The sequence below is a fragment of the Chiloscyllium plagiosum genome, chromosome 7 (assembly GCF_004010195.1).
Source record: "Chiloscyllium plagiosum isolate BGI_BamShark_2017 chromosome 7, ASM401019v2, whole genome shotgun sequence".
NCBI classification, from domain to species: Eukaryota; Metazoa; Chordata; class Chondrichthyes; order Orectolobiformes; family Hemiscylliidae; genus Chiloscyllium; species Chiloscyllium plagiosum.
The window spans coordinates 25352860-25372420 of NC_057716.1; the positions used below are offsets into that span (position 1 = coordinate 25352860).

Sequence of the window (19561 nt, forward strand, 5' to 3'; positions counted from 1 at the left end):
GAGGATCTGCCTCTAAGATTTAGCACCTGAGCGGCTCATAATCCCTTGGGATGAACCTCTTTCTTAATCGTACATCGTTGATAATTAATCGGATTACAACTGGATCCTTATCATTCTACTCAAAGCTTCTCTCCAACCAAGAGATATACCCTGAACCTTGGCACTAGGTAAGCAACACAGCTTTTGGGGATCTGTCTTTGCTGCAGAGAATAGTTCTAGGGGTCTCCAACTTACAAATGCCTGATTTAGTAATGTTTGTATTTATGAACATAATCCCATTCAAGGATGTAATTTAAAGATCTGATGTACAAAGATTTCTTGAACTTATGAATAGATATTTTATATTGTCTTCAATTGTGTCCCAACTTACATACAAATATACTTGTGAACAGACTCAAAGTATCTTTCCAACAACCTTAGGCTCGTCTAAAGCTAAATTCTGAATCCCCATACCTGTATCACTCTTAATTACATTCTCCTGTTTGTGAACATGGATCAAACGTGACTGCCTCCTAAAACACTGACCAGGTACCTCCTTCCCTGCCTTGTCCCTCACTTGGATACCAACTCATCAACTCTAAACTAAAGCTCCTTCAGCAGCCAACACTTGCTGCACATGTGGTCTCTACAGCTGGGTTAAAGACCTGGAACCTCCTATCAAACACCAGTGTGCAACACATGTACCATGCAGACTGCAATGTGTGAAGAAAAATCTTCTTCTCAATCATCTCAGAACCACCTTATGAAGCAGAATTAGGGACGGACAATAAGTGAGGCTCCCATTTCACGAATGAATTTAAAACGACTCATTCGAAAAAAGGCCACAAAAGGTACATATATACATAGAAATGATGCTAAGATGAATATCACAAATATAACATTCCTTGTTCAGTCTCTGCCATAGTGTCTGCTAATTCAATGCTTTTCCAGTGCAATTTGTCTAGACCCATTCTTCAGTGTGCAACTGTAACCAGAGTATGACCTACAGCAGCTCCCTCTTCCCATATCTGCACTGTTGCATCCTGGTATCTCACAAGAATCTATCCTTGGCAGAGTCCCATTTTTAATCTACACACTGCCCCTCGGCAACATAATCTAAAAATATGGGTGTTAGTTTTTACATGGTAACACCCAGCTCTACTTCAAAACCACTTTTTTCAACTCCTCCATTCTCTGAATCAACAGACTGTTAGACATCCAGTAGCAGATAGGGAGAATTCCTTCAATTAAACATCAGCAAGATTGAAGCCATTGTCTTCAATGCTCACTACAAATTTCCACTCTCTACTGAGTGATTTCCATCACTCCCAACTCTGATGCTGAACCAATGTTTGCTACTTTGATATTACATCTGATGCCAAAATGGGCTTTGGGCACATAGCAGTGCCATTACTAAGAACGCCCATTTCTATCTGTGTGACAGCACCCAACTTGACACACTCAGTTAATCTTGTAGCAGTTTATGAAATCATGAGGGACATAGATAAGGTGAATAGTCAAGTTCTTTTCCAAGGGTAGGGGAGTTCGAAACTAGAGGGCATAAGTTTAAGGTGAGAGGGGAAAGATTTAAAAGGAATCTGAGGGGCAACTTTTTCACACAGTGTGTTGTGTATATAAAATGAGCTGTCAGCAGAAGTGATAGAGGCAGGTCCAATTATAGAATTAAAAAAAAGACATTTGGACAGATACCTGAATAGGAAAGATGTTTCAATGCTTTATGACTCCATGAGTCTATCTACTGCAAAACATTCATCTATGCCATTATTACTTATACTTGTTTATTCTAACACATATGGCTTTTAAGACTCTACTTTTTGTAAAAGTACTCCGATGCTAGTCTTCACTCTCAACATTCTGTACGTCTTCTGCTCATTGAGGAGGGCAGAGCGGGTGACATGGCCTATATGGACTTCAGCAAGTCATTTGACAAGGTTCCATATGGTAGACTGGTTAGCAAAGTTAGATCACATGGGATACAAAGAGAACTAGCCATCTGGATACAAAACTGCCTTGAAGATAGAAGACAGGGTGGTGCTGCAGGGTTGCTTTTCAGACTGGAGGCCTGTGGGGGGGTTGAGGGGGTTTGCTTATGAGGAGAGATGGAGAAGACTGGGATTATATTAATTGGAATTTAGAAGAATGAGGGGGGAATCTTATAAAAGCATATAAAATTATGAACGGAATAGATAAGATAGAAGCAGAGAGGGTGTTTCCATTAGCGGGTGAAACTATGACAAGTTGGCATAGAGTCAATATTATAGGGAACAGATTTAGGACTGAATTGAGGAGGAATGTCTTCACGCAGAGGGGTGTGAATCTATGGAATTCCCTGCCCAGTGAAGTAGTCAAGGCTTTCTCAGAAAATCATTTCAAAGCTAAGAGAAATAATTTTTCGAACAATAAAGAAATTAAGGATTATGGTAAGAGGGCAGGTAAGCAGAGCTGAGGCCACAAAAAAAAAAAACAGCCATGATCTTATTAAATGGTGGAAGTGGCTCAAAGGGTCAGAAGGCCCATTCTTGCTCCTAGTTCTTATCTATATGTTCTGTGATCAGTGGTGTGCACAGGATTGGTGCTGGGTCCACTGCTTTTTGTCATTTGGATAAATGATTTGGATGTATGATTAGGAAGTATGATTAGTAAGTTTGCAGATGACACCAAAATTGGAGTTGTAGTGGACAGCAAAGAAGGTTACCCAAGAGTACAATGGGATCTTGATCAGATTGGCCAATGGGCCGAGAAGTGGCAGAAGGAGTTTAATTTAGATAAATGTGAGATGCTGCACTTTGGAAAGACAAATCAGTGGAGGACTTATACACTTAATGGAAAGGTCTTGGGGAGTGTTGCTGAACAAAAAGCCCTTGGAGTGCAGATTCGTAGTTCCTCGAAAGTGGAGTCAGAGGTAGGTAGGAAAGTGAAGACGGCATTTGGTATGCCTACTTTTATTGGTCAATGCATTGAGTATAGAAGTTGGAAGGTCATGTTACTGCAGTATCGGACATTGGTTAGACCACCTTTGGAAGAGTTTGTGCAGTTCTGGTCTCCATCTGATCAGAAGGATGTTGTGAAACTTGAAAGGGTTCAGAAAAGATTTACAAGGGTGTTGCCGGGGTTGGAGGGGGAGGCTGATTTGGCTGGGCTGTTTTCCCTGGAACGTCGGAGGCTGAGAGGTGACCTTGAAGAGGTTGAAAAAAACTTTGAGGATAAATAGATAAGGTATTTTCCCTGGGGTGGGTGAGTCCAAAACTAGGGTGTGGAGGTATATTGTGAGAGAGGAAAGATTTAACCGGGACCAAAGGGTGGTGCATGTATGGAACGAGCTACCAGAGAAAGTGTTGGAGTCTGGTACAATTACAACATTTAAGAGTTATCCGGATGGGTATACAAAGAACAAAGAAAATTACAGCACAGGAACAGACCCTTCAGCGCTCCAAGCCTGCACCAATGCAGATCCTCTATCTAAACCTATTTTCTAAAGATCTGTATCCCTCTGCTCCCTGCCCATTCATGCATCTGTCCAGTTACATCTTAAGTGACGCTATTGTCCCGCCTCTACCACCTTCACTGGCAACATGTTCCACCCTCTGCATCAAGAACTTTCCAAGCATATCTCCCTTAAACTTTTCCCCTCTCACTATGACTCACCTAGAACTCATGACCCCTAGTAATCGAGTCCCATAGTCTGGGGAAAAAAGCTTCTTGCTATCCACCCTGTCTATATCTCTCATGATTTTGTAGACCTCAATCAGAATCCCCCCCCCTCAATCTCCTTCTTTCTAATGAAAATAATCCTAATCTACTTAACTTCTCTTCATAGCTAGCGCCCTCCATACCAGGCAACCTCCTCTGCATCCTCTCCAAAGCATCCACATTCTCTTGGTAATGTAGCGACCAGAACTGTCGCAGTATTCCAAATGTGGCCGAACCAAAGTATTATACAACTGTAACATGACCTGCCAACCTTTGTACTCAATACCCCTTCCGATTAAGGAAAGTATGCCATATGCCTTCTTGACAACACTTATCAACTTGCATTACCATCTTCAAGGTACAATGGACCTGAACACCCAGATCTCTGTACATTAATTTTCACCAGGGCTTTTCCATTTACCGCAGTTGTTTGCTCTTGAATTGGATTTTCCAAAATGCATCTCCTCACATTTTCCCGGATTGAACTTCATCTACCATTTCTCTGCCCAACTCTCCAATCTATCTATATTCTGCTGTAACCTCTGGCAGTCCCCTTCACTACCTGCTACTCCACCAATCTTTGTGTCATGTGCAAACCTGCTAATCAGAGCACCTATACCTTCCTCCAGATCATTTATGTATTTCACAAACAACAGTGGTCCTAGCACAGATCCCTGTGGAACGCCATTGCTCATATTTCTCCATTTTGATAAACTCCTTTCCACTACTACATTCTGTCTCCTGTTCACAGCCAGTTCTTTATCCATCTAGCTAATACATTCTGGACCCCATGCACTTTCTCCATCAGCCTGCCATGGGAAACCTTATTAAACCTCTTATTGAAGTCCATTTATATGACATTTACAGCCCTTCCCTCAATCAACTTTGTCACTTCCTCAAAGCATTCTATTAATTTGTAAAGGCATGACTGTCCCTGCACAAAACCATGTTTCCTATCCTATTCCTCAGTATCTTCACAAACAGCTTTCCTACACCGGACATCAGGTTCACCGGTCTATAATCACCCGGATTATCCCTGCTACTTTTCTTAAACAAGGGGATAACATTTAGCAATTTTCCAGTCCTCTGGGAACTCACCTGTGTTCAAGAATGCTGCAAAGAAATCTGTTAAGGCACCAGGTATTTCCTCTCTTGCTTCCCTCAGTAACCTAGGATGGATCTCATCCCAACCTGGGGACTTGTCCACCTTAATGCCTTTTGGAATACCCGACACTTCCTCCCTCCTTATGCCGACTTGACCTAGAGTAATCAAACATCTAACCTCAATACCCGTCATGTCCCTCTCCTTGACGAATACCAACGCAAAGTGCTCATTAAGAATCTCACCCATTTTCTGACTCCACACATCTTTCCTCCTTTGTCCTTGATTGGGCCAACCCTTTCCCTAGTTAGGGTCTAGATTAGAGCGGTGCTAGAAAAGCACAGCAGGTCAGGCAGCATCCAAGGAGCAGGAAAATTGACGTTTCGGGCAAAAGCCCTTCATCAGGAATAGAGGCAGGGTGCCTGCAGAGTGGAGAAATTTTTTTTATCTCTCCACTCTGCAGGCACCCTGCCTCTATGCCTGATGAAGGGCATTTGCCCAAAAGGTCGATTTTCCTGCTCCTCGGATGCTGCCTGACCTGCTGTGCTTTTCCAGCACCACTCTAACCTAGACCCTAACTAGGGAAAGGGTTGGCCCAATCAAGGACAACTGGTTTCCAGCATATGCAGTCCTTGTTTTTACCTTTCCCTAGTTACCCTCTTGCTCCATATTATGTGTATAAATGAAGGAAAGGCTTTGGGATTTTCCTTAATTGCGTTTGCTAAAGATATTTCATGATCCCTTTTAGCCCTCTTAATTCCTAGTTTCAGACTGGTCCTACATTCCCAATATTCTTCCAAAGCTTCATCTATCTTCAGTCGCCTAGACCTTATGTACGCTTCGTTTTTTCTCTTAGCTAGTCTCACAATTGCACCTGTCATCCATGGTTCCCTAATCTGGCCATTTCTATCCCACATTTTCTCAGGGACATGTCTCTCCTGCACTCTAATCAACCTCTCTTCAAAAGCCTCCCACTTATCAAATGTGGATTCACCTTCATACAGCTGTTCCCAATCTACATTCCCCAGCTCCTGCTGAATTTCGGTATAGTTGACCTTTCCCCAATTTAGCACTCCCTTAGGACCACCCACGTCTTTGTCCATGAGTATTCTAAAACTTACGGAATTGCTATTACTATTCCCAAAGTAAGCCCCTACTGAAACTCCAACCACCTGGCTGAGTTCATTTCCCAACGCCAGGTCCAGTATGGCTGCTTCCCAAGTTGGACTATTTGCATACTACTTGAGAAAATCCTCCTGGATGCTCCTTATAAATTCTGCTCCATCTAGATCTCTAACAACAAGTGAATTCCAGTCAATGTTGGGAAAATTAAAATCTCCTAACACCAACTACCATACTGCTACAACATCTTCCAATAATCTATTTACATATTTGTACCTCTATCTCATGTTCGCTGTTGGAAGGCCTGTAGCACAGCCCCAATATTCATACTACTCCCTTCCTATTTCTGAGCTCTGTCCATATTACCTCACTGCTCAATCTCCATCGTGCCCTTCTTCAGCACAGCTGTCATATCCTCTCCAACTAGTAATGCAACTCCTCCACCCCTTTTACCTCCCTCTCTATCCCACCTGAGGCATCTATATCCTGGGATACTTAATTGCCAATCATGCCCTTCCTTCAACCAAGTCTCTGTAATAGCAATAACATTATACTCCCAGGTACTAATCCAAGCGCTAAGTTCATCTGCCTTACCTACTAAACTTCTTGCATTAAAACAAATGCACCTAAGACCACCAGTCACCGTGGGTTCATCATCTACACCGTGCCTACTCTTCACCTTCGTCACGCTGACTTCATGATCTCGTTCCATATGAAGAGAAGGGTTTAGAGGGATATGAGCCAAATGCTGGAAAATGGGACTAGATTAACTTAGGACATCTGGTCAGGGTCTAAACTGTGCTGTACATCTCCATGATTCACACCTGCTCAGCAGTGTTTCATCCATTTAAATTCTCATCCTTGCTTTCAATTCCTCCATAGACTAACTCTCCAGAACTCTAACTCCTGCAGCCAACACTCTTCAAAATTACTGCGCTCATCTAAGTCTGGTTGAGCATCCCTTAATTTATCTGAGATGGCTCATGCTGTGAACAATGCAAAGTGTTAGGAATACCACAACTCTTCACTTGTGAGAGCTGGCAGTGTATTTAACTAAATGAAGATTGGAATCCAAGACCATTTTATTTTGTGATTAAACAAACATGGATATCCATCTTAACAGGAATCCAGTTCACAATTTGTCATTATGGCTGAACTTCTCATGGTTCCACATGGTAGACTGCAGGCAAGAGCCAGGCACTCACCCATTAGTGGCAATGATCCATTCACCTACTTTTGTGATGTTAGTTGAGGGATAAAGAATAGCCAGGACACCAAAGAACTTTTCTACTCCTAGAAACAGTATAATGTAACATTTTAGTTCCACCTAAAAGGACAGGTTTATTTAACATTTCATATAAAAGATGGTACAGTACAATGCAGACCTCCCTCAGCACTGCCTTAATAATATATTTAGTGCAGACTAAGTGAGCTCCCAATTGAGCAATGTTTGACATCTTATGGTTGAAAAAGTATTTCAGGACTTTAATAAATGGGATCAAACTTGGGGGTGAGATTGATATCCAATAGAACAACTGGAGTTAATGTCACAGTGATATTGTAGCAATTGCAAATTTAGTACTTCTGCACAAGTGTTAACAGAACCATATAGAAAGCTGAAAGTACTGTTTCTGTGTTGTTATTGATAGCTTACAAAAAAATAACTGGATCTGAAATTAACATGCACTACACACAAGAAAACAAGTTGGGAGTAGGAATAGCTTTGTGAAGAAAGGAATAACTGGTTCAGCGAGATTGGAGTTTGAGGGACTCAGTAAATATATGAATTAATACTGACTCCAATTAGACTTCAGAGGAAATATTAAGGTTTTACAACCTCCTATATTTACAGCACAATGTATTTTAATCAGTTTCTGAAGACCATTTACTGAACTTTTACTATCCATATTAAAAATGACATTTGCGTAAAGTTCCAATCTGGTACCCTCTCCCGACACTTGACATGTTATGTCTTGTTGGGAAATTGGCGGTACTACTCATTCTATAACTGTGATGCAGCATATATCTGTGCTTAATGATGGTTAGTACATGAATGAGCCCTCTGAGCATGTCTGAGGGAATTTCGTATATTGGAGTTGGATTCAGATGCTGAACAATACTTTCACTAAGTAATATTTCATCTTGCTTACACACTGGCTGTTGCATTTCATTAAGCAGTACTTGGGTGTAAAATATTCTAGAATTGACTTGACTTTTTTTCATTGATGGGATGTAGACAACGTTGGATGGACAAACACTAATTGCCCATCTGGCATGGTCTTTTAGAAGGTTCTAGTGAACTGCTTTCTCGAATCACTGCAGTCTGTCTATGGCATAGGTACTGTCACAATGCTAATAGGAAAGGAGTTCCAAGACTATGATTCACAATGCTGAAGGAACAGCAATGTATTTCCAAATCAGGATAATGAATGTCTTGGAGCTGTATTTGCAGGTAGTGCTATTGCCATTTATTTGCTACCCTGGTCCTTCTATATCGCAGCTGTCATTGCCTTTGAAGGTGCAGTCTAAGGAGTTTTGGTGAATCTCTGCAGTGTTTCTGACAGATGGTGCAGCATTGCTGCTGCATATTGCTGGTGGAGGAAGTGAGTGCGTGGATGTGAGGCCAGTCAAGTGGACTGCTTTGTACGGCATGGTGTCAAGCTTCTTCAGTGTTGTTGGAACTACTATCATTATGCAAAGGGGGAGTATTCTACCACACTCCTGACTTGTGCCATGTAGATGGTGGCGAGGCTTTGGAGAACCAAGAAGTGAGTTAAAGTCTGCATGATTCCTACTGTCTGACCTGCTCTTGTCGCTACAGCATTTATACGGCTAGTCAAGTTCAGTTTCAGGTCAGTTGGTCATCTGTTTATTTCTCTCCTTTTTTTAAAAACAGGGCTGTAACCTCTGAATTCCTCCAGTATTTGGCTTCTGCCACGTCTAAGATGATAGACTGTGAGCAGAGTCTCAGCAATTTAAGCTCATCCACTTTATAGGAATCTGGGATATTCCAGGCCCAAACAGGGGACTTTTCTACTTTGGAATGCCACAAATCTTTTACGTTGCTCCTCTTCATCTATTTTTACCTGTACCAATTTATTGAATATCTCCTCCTTTATGGTGACATTTCTTCCCCTAACAAAGAGATTATGGCCAGAGTATTTATTTAGTACTCCAGTCTTCTTTTGTGTCAAAAGAGATTATCTCCTTTCAGTCCTAAATTTCCTTTGATTCCCTTTTTACTGTTCACATTTGTAAGAATTTGAGTTCTCTTTTAATGGGACCTAATGAACTATTCATACAGCTTTCTCTGCTCTTAATTTACTTTTTCGATGCTACTCAGTACTTACTCTAAGTTGCTTGATTCTCTTCTGAATTATGAACAGGCAGCCATCATAAGCCTCTTTCTGTTTCACTGTAATTTTTAGTCAATCATAAAGCTCTTGTATGTTGCCAAACTAAGTCCTTTCTGAAGGGCTCCCATTCTTCAGTTATTGTTTTACTGACCAACCTTTGGTTTTAACCCACCTGAGACAGATCCTTTATCAACTGACTTTGGTGAACAGATGAATTGTTAGTAGCATTTTTGTATTAATACATTAAACAGTGTTCCAAATTATTTCAATATATATTAAAAACATACACTGCACGTTTAAAAGCAAGTCTACAGTATGGCACCAGAACTGAATTTCTAAATTTGAAAATATCAGATCTTATTTCAACCCAGTAGCAACACACCCTGTTCAAACCTACAGCAACTATAAATAGATTTTACATGCTGCCTGGTAATATGATGACTATTGATAGTCATAAAGGAACCATAACTTACACTAGATTTACTTTATCAAGTTCACTTGGACATATTTGACACATTATGGCTTACCCTAACACATTAATTATTCAATACAATCCCACATATCCTCACAGAGAAAAAAAAGAGTTACAAACACATTTGAAATCAGAAGTCAGTATAAGCCCAAACATATCTGCAAAAGATAGAGAAATTTGGCAAGCAGGGACAGGAGAATATTAACATCACTGAACTTTGTAATTCTCTCTGTTCCTTAAACACTTGCTGATGTAAGTAAGTGATATTGTGATAGATTTTGCATCAGTCAAACTTAATGCATGGAACACTATGTGTATACAGGAAATTAATTAAATAATTTGAAAGACCTGTGTGGCCTTTTGAGAAAGCCAAGATAACAAAATGCATTAATCATATGGAATTGATGTATTAAAAATACACCTTTTTGCCAAATTAAAACGTGGCTAGAGAACGAAGCTCTGTAAAGATGAATAATCATCCAATAAAGGAGGCAGTATTTGGGATAGAAATGCAATATTGTACCACTGTGTCTCTTGGCTTGTCATAGTCATGTGAGCTCTACCACAAGATATTGACTGAAAACTAAGAAATCTAAGCTCCAGTATGGCACCAGAACTGAATTTCTAAATTTGAAAATATCAGAACTTATTTCAACCCCGGTAGCAACACACCCTGTTCATAGCAACAGGTGTAGGCCATTCAGCCTGTCAAGCCTGACCTACCATTCAATATGATCATCGCTGATTGAACACTTCATTGCTTTTTAAAGTAGCCTACTTTTGGAGGAACAGTTGAAAAAGTTCAGAGTTTTCCATTTTTCCACCCCCAAAGGCTTTTGTGAAAGGTGACTAGACTTGTAGGAACCGAGATTAATACATGCTCACTAGTACTTTAGAACTGGATCTGTTACACAATACAACACAAGATACGACTGAATATAATTAGACAAATAAATTCATAAGGCAAAAGATATTTCTATTCAAGGATGGCGACATACCTGTCCTCAGGCATGGGGCAAGTAGATTTCTCACTAAGAAGCTGAATTATTTTGCAAACAAATGTACGTCTAGAAGGAAGCACAAGCAGGTACAGATGGTTACTGGATAGATATCAGCTGAAGATTCTGATGAATCACTGTATACCATACAACAGATTAGTTTGGTCAAAACTGAATGAGAACATCAGGTGTCAGATACACACTCGCTTGTCACGTAACATCATGATCTGTGCAAATTGACCCAACATGATGGTTGAAGCTATATGATAGCACCATACTTGACCAAGAGAACAGATTGGTAAAAACAAGGACTGCAGATGTTGGAAACCAGACTCTAGATTACAGCGGTGCTGGAAAAGCACAGCAGGTCAAGCAGCATCCAAAGAGCAGGAAAATCGATGTTTCAGGCAAAAGCCCTTCATCAGGAATAGAGGCAGGGTGCCTGTAGTGGAGAGATAAATTGGGTGAAATTGAAACTATAATTCAATATTTACTAGCTTAGGGTGCACAGTTACAATGGAAGAAGTCATTGCTGACCACTATAAAATCTAGTGCAATACTAGACTGAGCATGTCAGATGAATCTGAAGCTAAACAAGAAAAAAAATTGCAATTAAACAAGTCAATTACACAGGTCATGTAATGAGAGCCATAGCTCTTTGCCTGGATTCTGAAACAGCGAGGCCTAAAACAGCAATGCAACAGCCAACAGATGTACAATGATTGATTGGATTTGTCAAATGTCTTGCCCAACTTGTAGTCAGAGTATGAATCATTATGTCAACTCACTACCAAAGATCGGCAGTGGTTTTGGGATACAAAAACAGAATTGCCCAAAATGAAGCAACTGATGATGGCAATGCCAGTGCTGAAATACTATAATGTAAATGACAAATGCAACCAAAAGAAAGTAGCAACAACAATCGTGCGCTTGTGCATCCTAGTCATTAACATAAACAGAATGATGCTACTCACATTGAGAAAGACTGCCTGGCCATTGACTTTCCTAGCAAATATGTCCATTAACACTGACGAGCAACAGACAAACTGACAATTTAGTCTGACCACAAAAGACTGTCATTACCTGTTCCAAAGCATCTGCAAATGACATTATTCCAGTTAAAGCAATCATCTGTATGTGACATACAAGCAAAGGAAGCAGATAAATCACAAATGCTGTTGAGAGTAGCACTACCTATGAAGAAAGCAGAAGATGCTTAGCATTTCATTCACCATTGCTATAAGTGACTATAACAAAAATTGGACATGATCCAATCCACAATTGAAACATCTAACTGCACATCTTTTGGGCTTTCACAGGAGTGGAATGTTGTCAGTTTTGCAGCTTGATACAGAGTCACACAGTCACAGAGATATACAGCATGGAAACAGACCCTTCGATCCAACCCGCCCATGCCGACCAGATATCCCAACCCAATCTAGTCCCACCTGCCAGCACTCGGCCCATATACCTCCAAACCCTTCCTATTCATATACCCATCCAAATGCCTCTTAAATGTAGCAATTGTACCAGCCTCCACCACATCCTCTGGCAGCTTATTCCATAGACCCACCACCCTCTGCATGAAAAAGTTGCCCCTTAGGTCTCTTTTATATCTTTCCCCTCACCCTAAACCTATGCCCTCTAGTTCTGGACTTCCCGACCACAGGGAAACGACTTTGTCTATTTATCCTATCCACGCCCCTCATAATTTTGTAAACCTCTATAAGGTCACCCCTCAGCCTCCGACGCTCCAGGGAAAAACCCCAGCCTGTTCAGCCTCTCCCTGTAGCTCAGATCCTCCAACACTGGCAACATCCTTGTAATTCTTTTCTGAACCCTTTCAAGTTTCACAACATCTTTCCAATAGTGCATGCAATATTCCAACAGTGGCCTAACCAATGTCCTGTACAGCCGCAACATGACCTCCCAACTCCTGTACTCAATACTCTGACCAATAAACGAAAGCATATACCAAAAGCCTTCTTCACTATCCTATCTACCTGCGACTCCACTTTCAAGGAGCTATCCACTTTCTAAGGTCTCTTTGTTCAGCAACACTCCCTAGGACCTTACCATTAAGCGTATACGTCCTGCTAAGATTTGCTTTCCCAAAATGCAGCACCTCGCATTTATCTGAATTAAACTCCATCTGCCACTTCTCAGCCCATTGGCCCATCTGGTCCAGATCCTGTTGTAATCTGAGGTAACCCTCAGATGTGTTATTACATTCAAAAGAGGGGAAATTAACTAATAACATTGCAGATATTGGAAATATGAAATTGAAAAGAAAGTTATACACTTGGTTCAAAACTGCACAAATATCTTGCAGTTTTGATGGAACGTCACTGACCTGAAACATTAACTTTTGTTTCTCACTCCACAAATACGGTCTGCCCTGCTGTTTCAGTCTTTCCTGCTTTTAATCAAAAAAAGGTTTAAAAAATATTTGTATTTGAATAATCACCATCAAAACAAATTAATGATCGATCAATCTGATTGCTGCTTCAAGGGCTATTGTGTGCATAAAATGGCTGCCATGTGATAACTGAGAAGCCTTGGTTACACTTCAAAAGAATTTATTGCAATCAGGTATATTTTTAGGATGCAAAAGATGGGGTAAAAATGTAAATTTATTTGAAGCTCCAAACAAAAAGAAAGCAGGAAACAAACAGCAGGTCTAGCAATATCTGTGGTGAGAAGGTCAAGACGACCTTTCACCAAAATTTTAAAGAAAGGTCATAACTGAAACATTAACTGTTTCTCTGTACAGATGTTGCCTGACCTGCTAACTACTTCCACCTTTTTCTTTGTTGGTTCAGATTTCTAGCATGCATAGCATTTAACTACTTTTTTGTAAAGCTTGAACAGTGCAAACATATCCTTCACCATAAAAACAAATGTTCAGCAATGCGGAAAAAGTGAAGGTTGGTCAACAGAGATTTTTCTTGAGACAATATAAAAGATTTATTTCAGAAAATAATATTTTAGGATCAACTGTACATGTATACAAGATATCATATCATTAGTGAACCATGCTTGGGAGGAACAGGTGACCTTGGTGCACGATTCCCAAACATCTTCACCACCAAAGGTTTTCTTTGCATCCTATCTGGCTCTGATGCAAATTAGCAGACTAATTGGTTGCTATGATTCATCAACAACTCCATTATTATTGCATCATGTACACCTACCATAACTATCTGCACAGTACAAGGGCTGTAGTATATTTTCTTCACAATTCCAATGTTCGGATTAAGGAGCCTGTGAATTCATACTGTATAACAAGACTTTAAGTCTGTATCAGTGTGAAAAGACGCGAATACAAAACTAGACCTCATTTTATCAATGCTTATATTCTGCTTCCATCTGACCATTGTTATGAATAGAGCCAGACAGCGAATTTCTGTTAAATAACTAAAAGCTGCATGCTGTGGACATCCAATTCAAAGGAGTTGAATATTTAGTGACTTAAAAATAACGTCATTTAGGTCCTTATAACCAGAGCTTTTGCTCTTCTCATTGGTTTATGGAACAGTGTATAAAGTATAAATGGACACAGTACTACAAAACTGACCTTACACTGCAATCTCACATCTCTAAGCATTCAGTTCAAAATGTATTGAGACCTGTTTTATTCATGTATTCTCTAAACAGTACTTGGTAAGTAATCTTTGAAAATAAGGGCTGAGGGCTTTACTTACTTGACTCCTGAATATATTTAAGATTGCACAGTCACTTCCCTTCCTTGAGGACATGGGAACTGCAATCTGACCTGATAACAATGTCTGCATACTATCACAATCCTAGAGAGCTACGCTGAGAAGAGCATAAGCCATCTAAGGCAGAAAGAGTGAATGGTCAGAGCCAAATAACAGACAGCACAACCGTTAAGAATGCAGAATGAACAGACTTGTATTTATATAGCACTTTTGAAAACCTCAAGTTATCCCAAAATGCTTTGTAATTATTAAAATATTTTCTGAAGTATAGCCACAATTTTAAAGGAAAGACACATTGCAGCCAATTTATGAAAAGCAAAGCCCATAGCCAAAACTGTGTTAACCAAATAATTAGCTTTACTAATGCTGGGTCAAGGACATACATTGATTATGAAGCCAGGGAGAACTCTCCTAATTTTATTCAAAGTAGTGCCACAAGATCTTATGACCACCTGAGGGCAACAGGGGTGTTCTAAACCACTGAACATTCATGGTGCTGCACCAAGGTGCCACAAAAGATGTAAAAGAGATGGAATGAGCTGCCAGAGGAAGTGGTGGAGGGTGGTACAATCGCAACATTTAAGAGGCATCTGGATGGGTACATGAATAGGACGGGTTTGGAGGGATATGGGCTGGGACTAGATTGGGTTGGGATATCTGGTTGGCATGGACGGGTTGGACCGAAGGGTCTGTTTCCATGCTGTACATCTTTATGACTCTAAAAGACTTTGTGCTCAAGTCTCTCCAGCACAGCCTGAACCCATGAACAAAAGGGCTGACAGTCAGACTAATAATCTGCCCATACAAAAATGCTTTTCGCTATGGAAAAAAAAAGGCCATTGCAGAATTGTAAATCTAAATATCATTGGTCGAAAACTGTAAGCTACTAGTGAGGGTCAAGATGACGGCCTGACATCATATTCCCAAAGCGGTATTCAAAATTCAGGAATATGCTCAAAAAAAGCAGGCAGCTACCTGTCTATATTCAGTTCTATTGGTAAATCCCAACTCCAATCCCAAATGATTCTTATCCTACTTTGAATTTTCACGATACCAACAAGCACTGCACTTAGTGTTTTATGTGGAAAGCTGTTCCATAAATTCACAAGTCTATGGGGGGTAGAAATAAACATCAGACCTCTTAACCTCATGTCAGAGATGTCATAGTCTTACGCTCTCAACCTGTTTTAGCATTCTGTGCAAGCTAAGTGACCTATTTGTATAGGCATTATGTAACACAGTGTTTTAAAAATATGCATCTTGCCTCAATCTTTTTCTTGTGAACACAGCCCAATTGAGAGTCTCCTTTCATAGCCTGGATCCTCAAATTGTGGAATTATTGTCACACTTAACCAAGCAATTACTCTTTTGAAGATAAACTGCACATAGCATTTCAAGGTGGCTTTATCAAAGATGTATAAAGGTTAGAATAACTTGTTTCAACTCGCAATCAAACGCCCTTGAGCATCATTACAGCAAATGGAGATCGTAATATGTTTATGTGAAACTCTTATCAGTAAACTATTAATAATCACCAAATCCTTTTCTTCATCCACCTTTAAAGATCAACATATCTTTACCCTTGTGGACCTCATGTCTCATGAATTTATATATTAAAAAAATCAAACTATTCTTAAGCTGAATGACTTATTAAATTCCTTTGTGCAGTTCACAATCCTGAAAAATTTTGTTTTAACTTTTCAACATGCCCATAAACTGCACGAGTAAGAATAGAAACCAAAGATACCTAGGATAGTCAACTTCTAAGGAAGGATTTTTTTTGCTTTTCAATAATTTATTCATTTAGCTTTCATAATTGGACGTTTTCCACAATCAGTGGAATCAATAGAATTCCAACAAACAATTATCCACTTGTGTATCTCAACAGTAAAGACGACAAAAATCAAAGCTAATTCATCCACAATTCATAGACAGTCTCAACGATATAATTTCGAATTCTCTCCTATTTGCATATACAACTAAAACCTTAGGGTTGACATATCATGGCAGTAGAGAGAGTGCAGGATTTAGTGGCCGGCACAGTGGCACGCACTGCTACCTCACAGCGCCAGAGACCCGGGTTCAATTCCCGCCTCAGACAACTGTTTGTGTGGAGTTTGCACATTCTCAGTGTCTGTGTGGATTTCCTCTGGGTGCTCCGATTTCCTCCCACAGTCCAAAAAATGTGCAGGTTAAGTGAATTGGCCATGCTAAATTGCCTGTAGTGTTAGGTGAAGGGGTAAATGTAGGGGAATGGGTATTGGTGGGTTGTTCTTCGGTGGGTTGGTGTGGACTTGTTGGGCCGAAGGGCCTGTTTCCACTCTGTGAGTAATCTAATCTAATCTAAAACAAGCCATTTTTTTGAACGATGCACTAGCTCAAGCTCTCGTCAGGCACAATTTTGAACAAGAGCAGAGGAGAGCTCTCAGGTGAATTCCTCCAGCACCATTTGTGAAACAGGTTATTTGTTTATTATCACAATGCTGATTCTGGGACCTTTCTGGATGTAAACTGTTGTAACGCAGGAAAGGTTGTAACCAATTAACACACTTCAATAAAATTATTTCATTGGCTGCAAAGCACTTTACATATAGTGGCCATGAAAAGACCCCACATAAAAAACATGTACTTTTCATCTCCCTAACTGCAAGAATTGGTACACTATAATCCTTCAAGTCTGATTGCTCTTTGCAAAACATATCAAAATGAAAAAGAACACACACTATAATTCAAGGACAACCAGGATATGTTCCTTATATTTTGAAATAATTGTCCTATACATCTTACAACCATTCATTTTCAATAACACTAAGTACAGGATTTAGACATACCACTGAAGCACGCAACAGGAAGGAAGTATGATCCTGAGTTCATTAATAATAAATTTGGATCCATATAAATACAGAGACTTTCTTGATACTGACATCTGTGTTAAATACAGTAGAGATTATATCTCATACACAACAGTATCATCACCTGCTTCATATCGCCAAGCCTCACCTCCTGAAATTACAATACTCAGTCATACACTTGTCATTAAAATTGCTAGCTATGGACATCCCAAAACGAATTTACTTAGCTCAAAACAGAAAAAATAATTTTAAGGGTCTTCAGAAGAGTAAGAGATATTAAACAGCCATTGAAACAAAGGTGATATTAGGTGGGGTGACAGGATAATAGCTCAGGTTTTTGAATGAGTATAAGTTAAGCATTGTAGAGGATAGGATGCAGTTCAGCAGAATATAGAAGCAACAAAAGCATAGGTGAAGATTTTACCCAATCATGGGCTGAGATGGAGGCAGCCACTTTGAATGATTATGTAAGTAGCTGTCATGATCAGAAGTTTAGCCTTGGACTTAAGAGAAATGCAGAAGCTGGAAACCATCTGTTTCAGACAAACATACAGTTGTAGGAGGCGATGGAAAGATTACAGTTTTGGACCTTGGCCTGTATTCCCAATGCTCAGCAAAAAGACATTTAAACTCATTCAAAAATGGATCAAGCTAGTGAACAGATGACACTAGATTATCCGATTGAAATGGGAGGGTGAAAATTACTGTTAGGAGAGGGAACCATTTAAAAAATCATCCACAGTGACATTTGAGTGGAAGGGCTATGGCCAAGGCCAAGGATAGGATTTGTAAAGAATTGGAGGATGGGGGGGGGGGTGGCGGTTCTTGCAGAAATTGAGACTGTGAAGATTGTTATGATCTGAACAGATCTGTACGTAGTGCATGCTCTAGCCACTGTGTGGCTCTAAGCAGCAAGTTCTACAATCTCACCAAATTACAGACCGTGGGGTTTTCATGGAGTTTTGAAGTTACAAACTGGACATCAAGGTATCTTATGTAAATCTCTATTTGATACATTACAATAAAATAATACTTTGATCAAAATATTTGAAAGATAGATACTGTACTTTAACTTAAAACCTACCTGCATTTTAAAAAAAACTTTGATAAATGACCCCCATCATCAACTCTTGCTCTGGTAACTAAAGAGAGTAAATGCATCTCTTCTCAAAGACCACATTAAAATAAAGAGTTTCTAAAGCACTGACTGGAACAGATATCAATAACCAAATATAATTACTACACGTGGGCCATTTGAATTCACAATCTGACTAACGTGCACAGCATCACCTGGCTGTATAACATCAGGACGTCAGAAAAAAAAACATGTAAAATTCAGACAAAAATATTTCTGAGAGACTTCTGAATATTGCATTGCGAGAATAGCAATTACTTCATTTAACAAAAAGCCTGATGGTAAAACTAACTGAAGTGATATTACTTCAAGTCAGTCCTTTGTTTATTCCTGTACTAAACAGTAAAGGAAAGTCTAGGCCAACACAGCATTTAAAATGAAGATCCCACAGGAAATATACAAAGAATATTTGCATACCTGCACCTGGTTAATTGTTTCAGAATTCATGTTACTGTATACAGATATACAGGATTACTATAAAACAATAAATATTTCAACTGCCTTCAAAGTATTGCATTAAAAATTTAATTTTGAACTGGTTCAAGATATCCATATGTCACAAGGGTTCAAATATACTCTATTAACTTTCAATTTGCATTATTATGTCAGTTTCACCCTTTAAAAAAGCTGTTTGTGGCACCATTCATCATGGCAAAAGTGTATTATTCGTGCAGCTAATTCTGAGGATACCCTGTAAGAATACAAGATCAGTAACAGTAGTTGAACTACATTCTTTCACTTTTAGAAGACTTTTAGAAGAAATGGATTGCTGCACTGCTAGAAGAATTCAAATAATGGAACATGCTTTGTCTAATTTCATTTCAGCACCTCAGGATTCAGGGGGTTCTTGCGTACCAAGACCCGAAAAACGGGCAGGGCAATGTGCGATTTTTTTGGGAGGGGGAGACTTAAAAGAAAACGTGCACAGATGACAGCAATGGCACAGGAAACACCGACTCGTGGTCTTCTTACTTCTTGTTGCCAGTGGTGGTGCGACGCCCATTTTCTTTTAAACAGCAAATTAAGAGGGGTATAGAAAAGTGGTGTTGCAATAGGAACAAGCCAGTTTCTCTGGTGGATGCATTTCTTAAAATGTCTTTAGAAGCCAAAAG

At 39.7% G+C, this 19561-nt stretch overlaps 1 protein-coding gene across 6 annotated transcripts in view; it reads right to left on the reverse strand.

The window, feature by feature from the left end:
* creb1b (cAMP responsive element binding protein 1b) overlaps window positions 1–19561 on the reverse strand; it is an 85552-nt gene that overhangs the window by 65520 nt on the left and 471 nt on the right. The window contains exons 1-3 of one of the 6 annotated variants that reach the window (XM_043693303.1): window positions 13094–13156; window positions 11824–11934; window positions 10741–10809 (exon numbers count right to left, since the gene is read on the reverse strand). The exons of 1 other annotated variant lie outside the window; for it this stretch is intronic. Coding sequence is in view for 2 of the 5 variants with exons in the window: in XM_043693301.1 (XP_043549236.1) it covers window positions 13094–13102 (9 nt within the window). In the remaining 3 variants the exon portion in view is untranslated. Of the gene's footprint in view, window positions 1–10740; window positions 10810–11823; window positions 11935–13093; window positions 13160–19561 lie in introns of those variants that run through there. 4 more of the 6 variants (XM_043693306.1, XM_043693305.1, XM_043693301.1 and 1 more) reach the window with 4 other exon arrangements.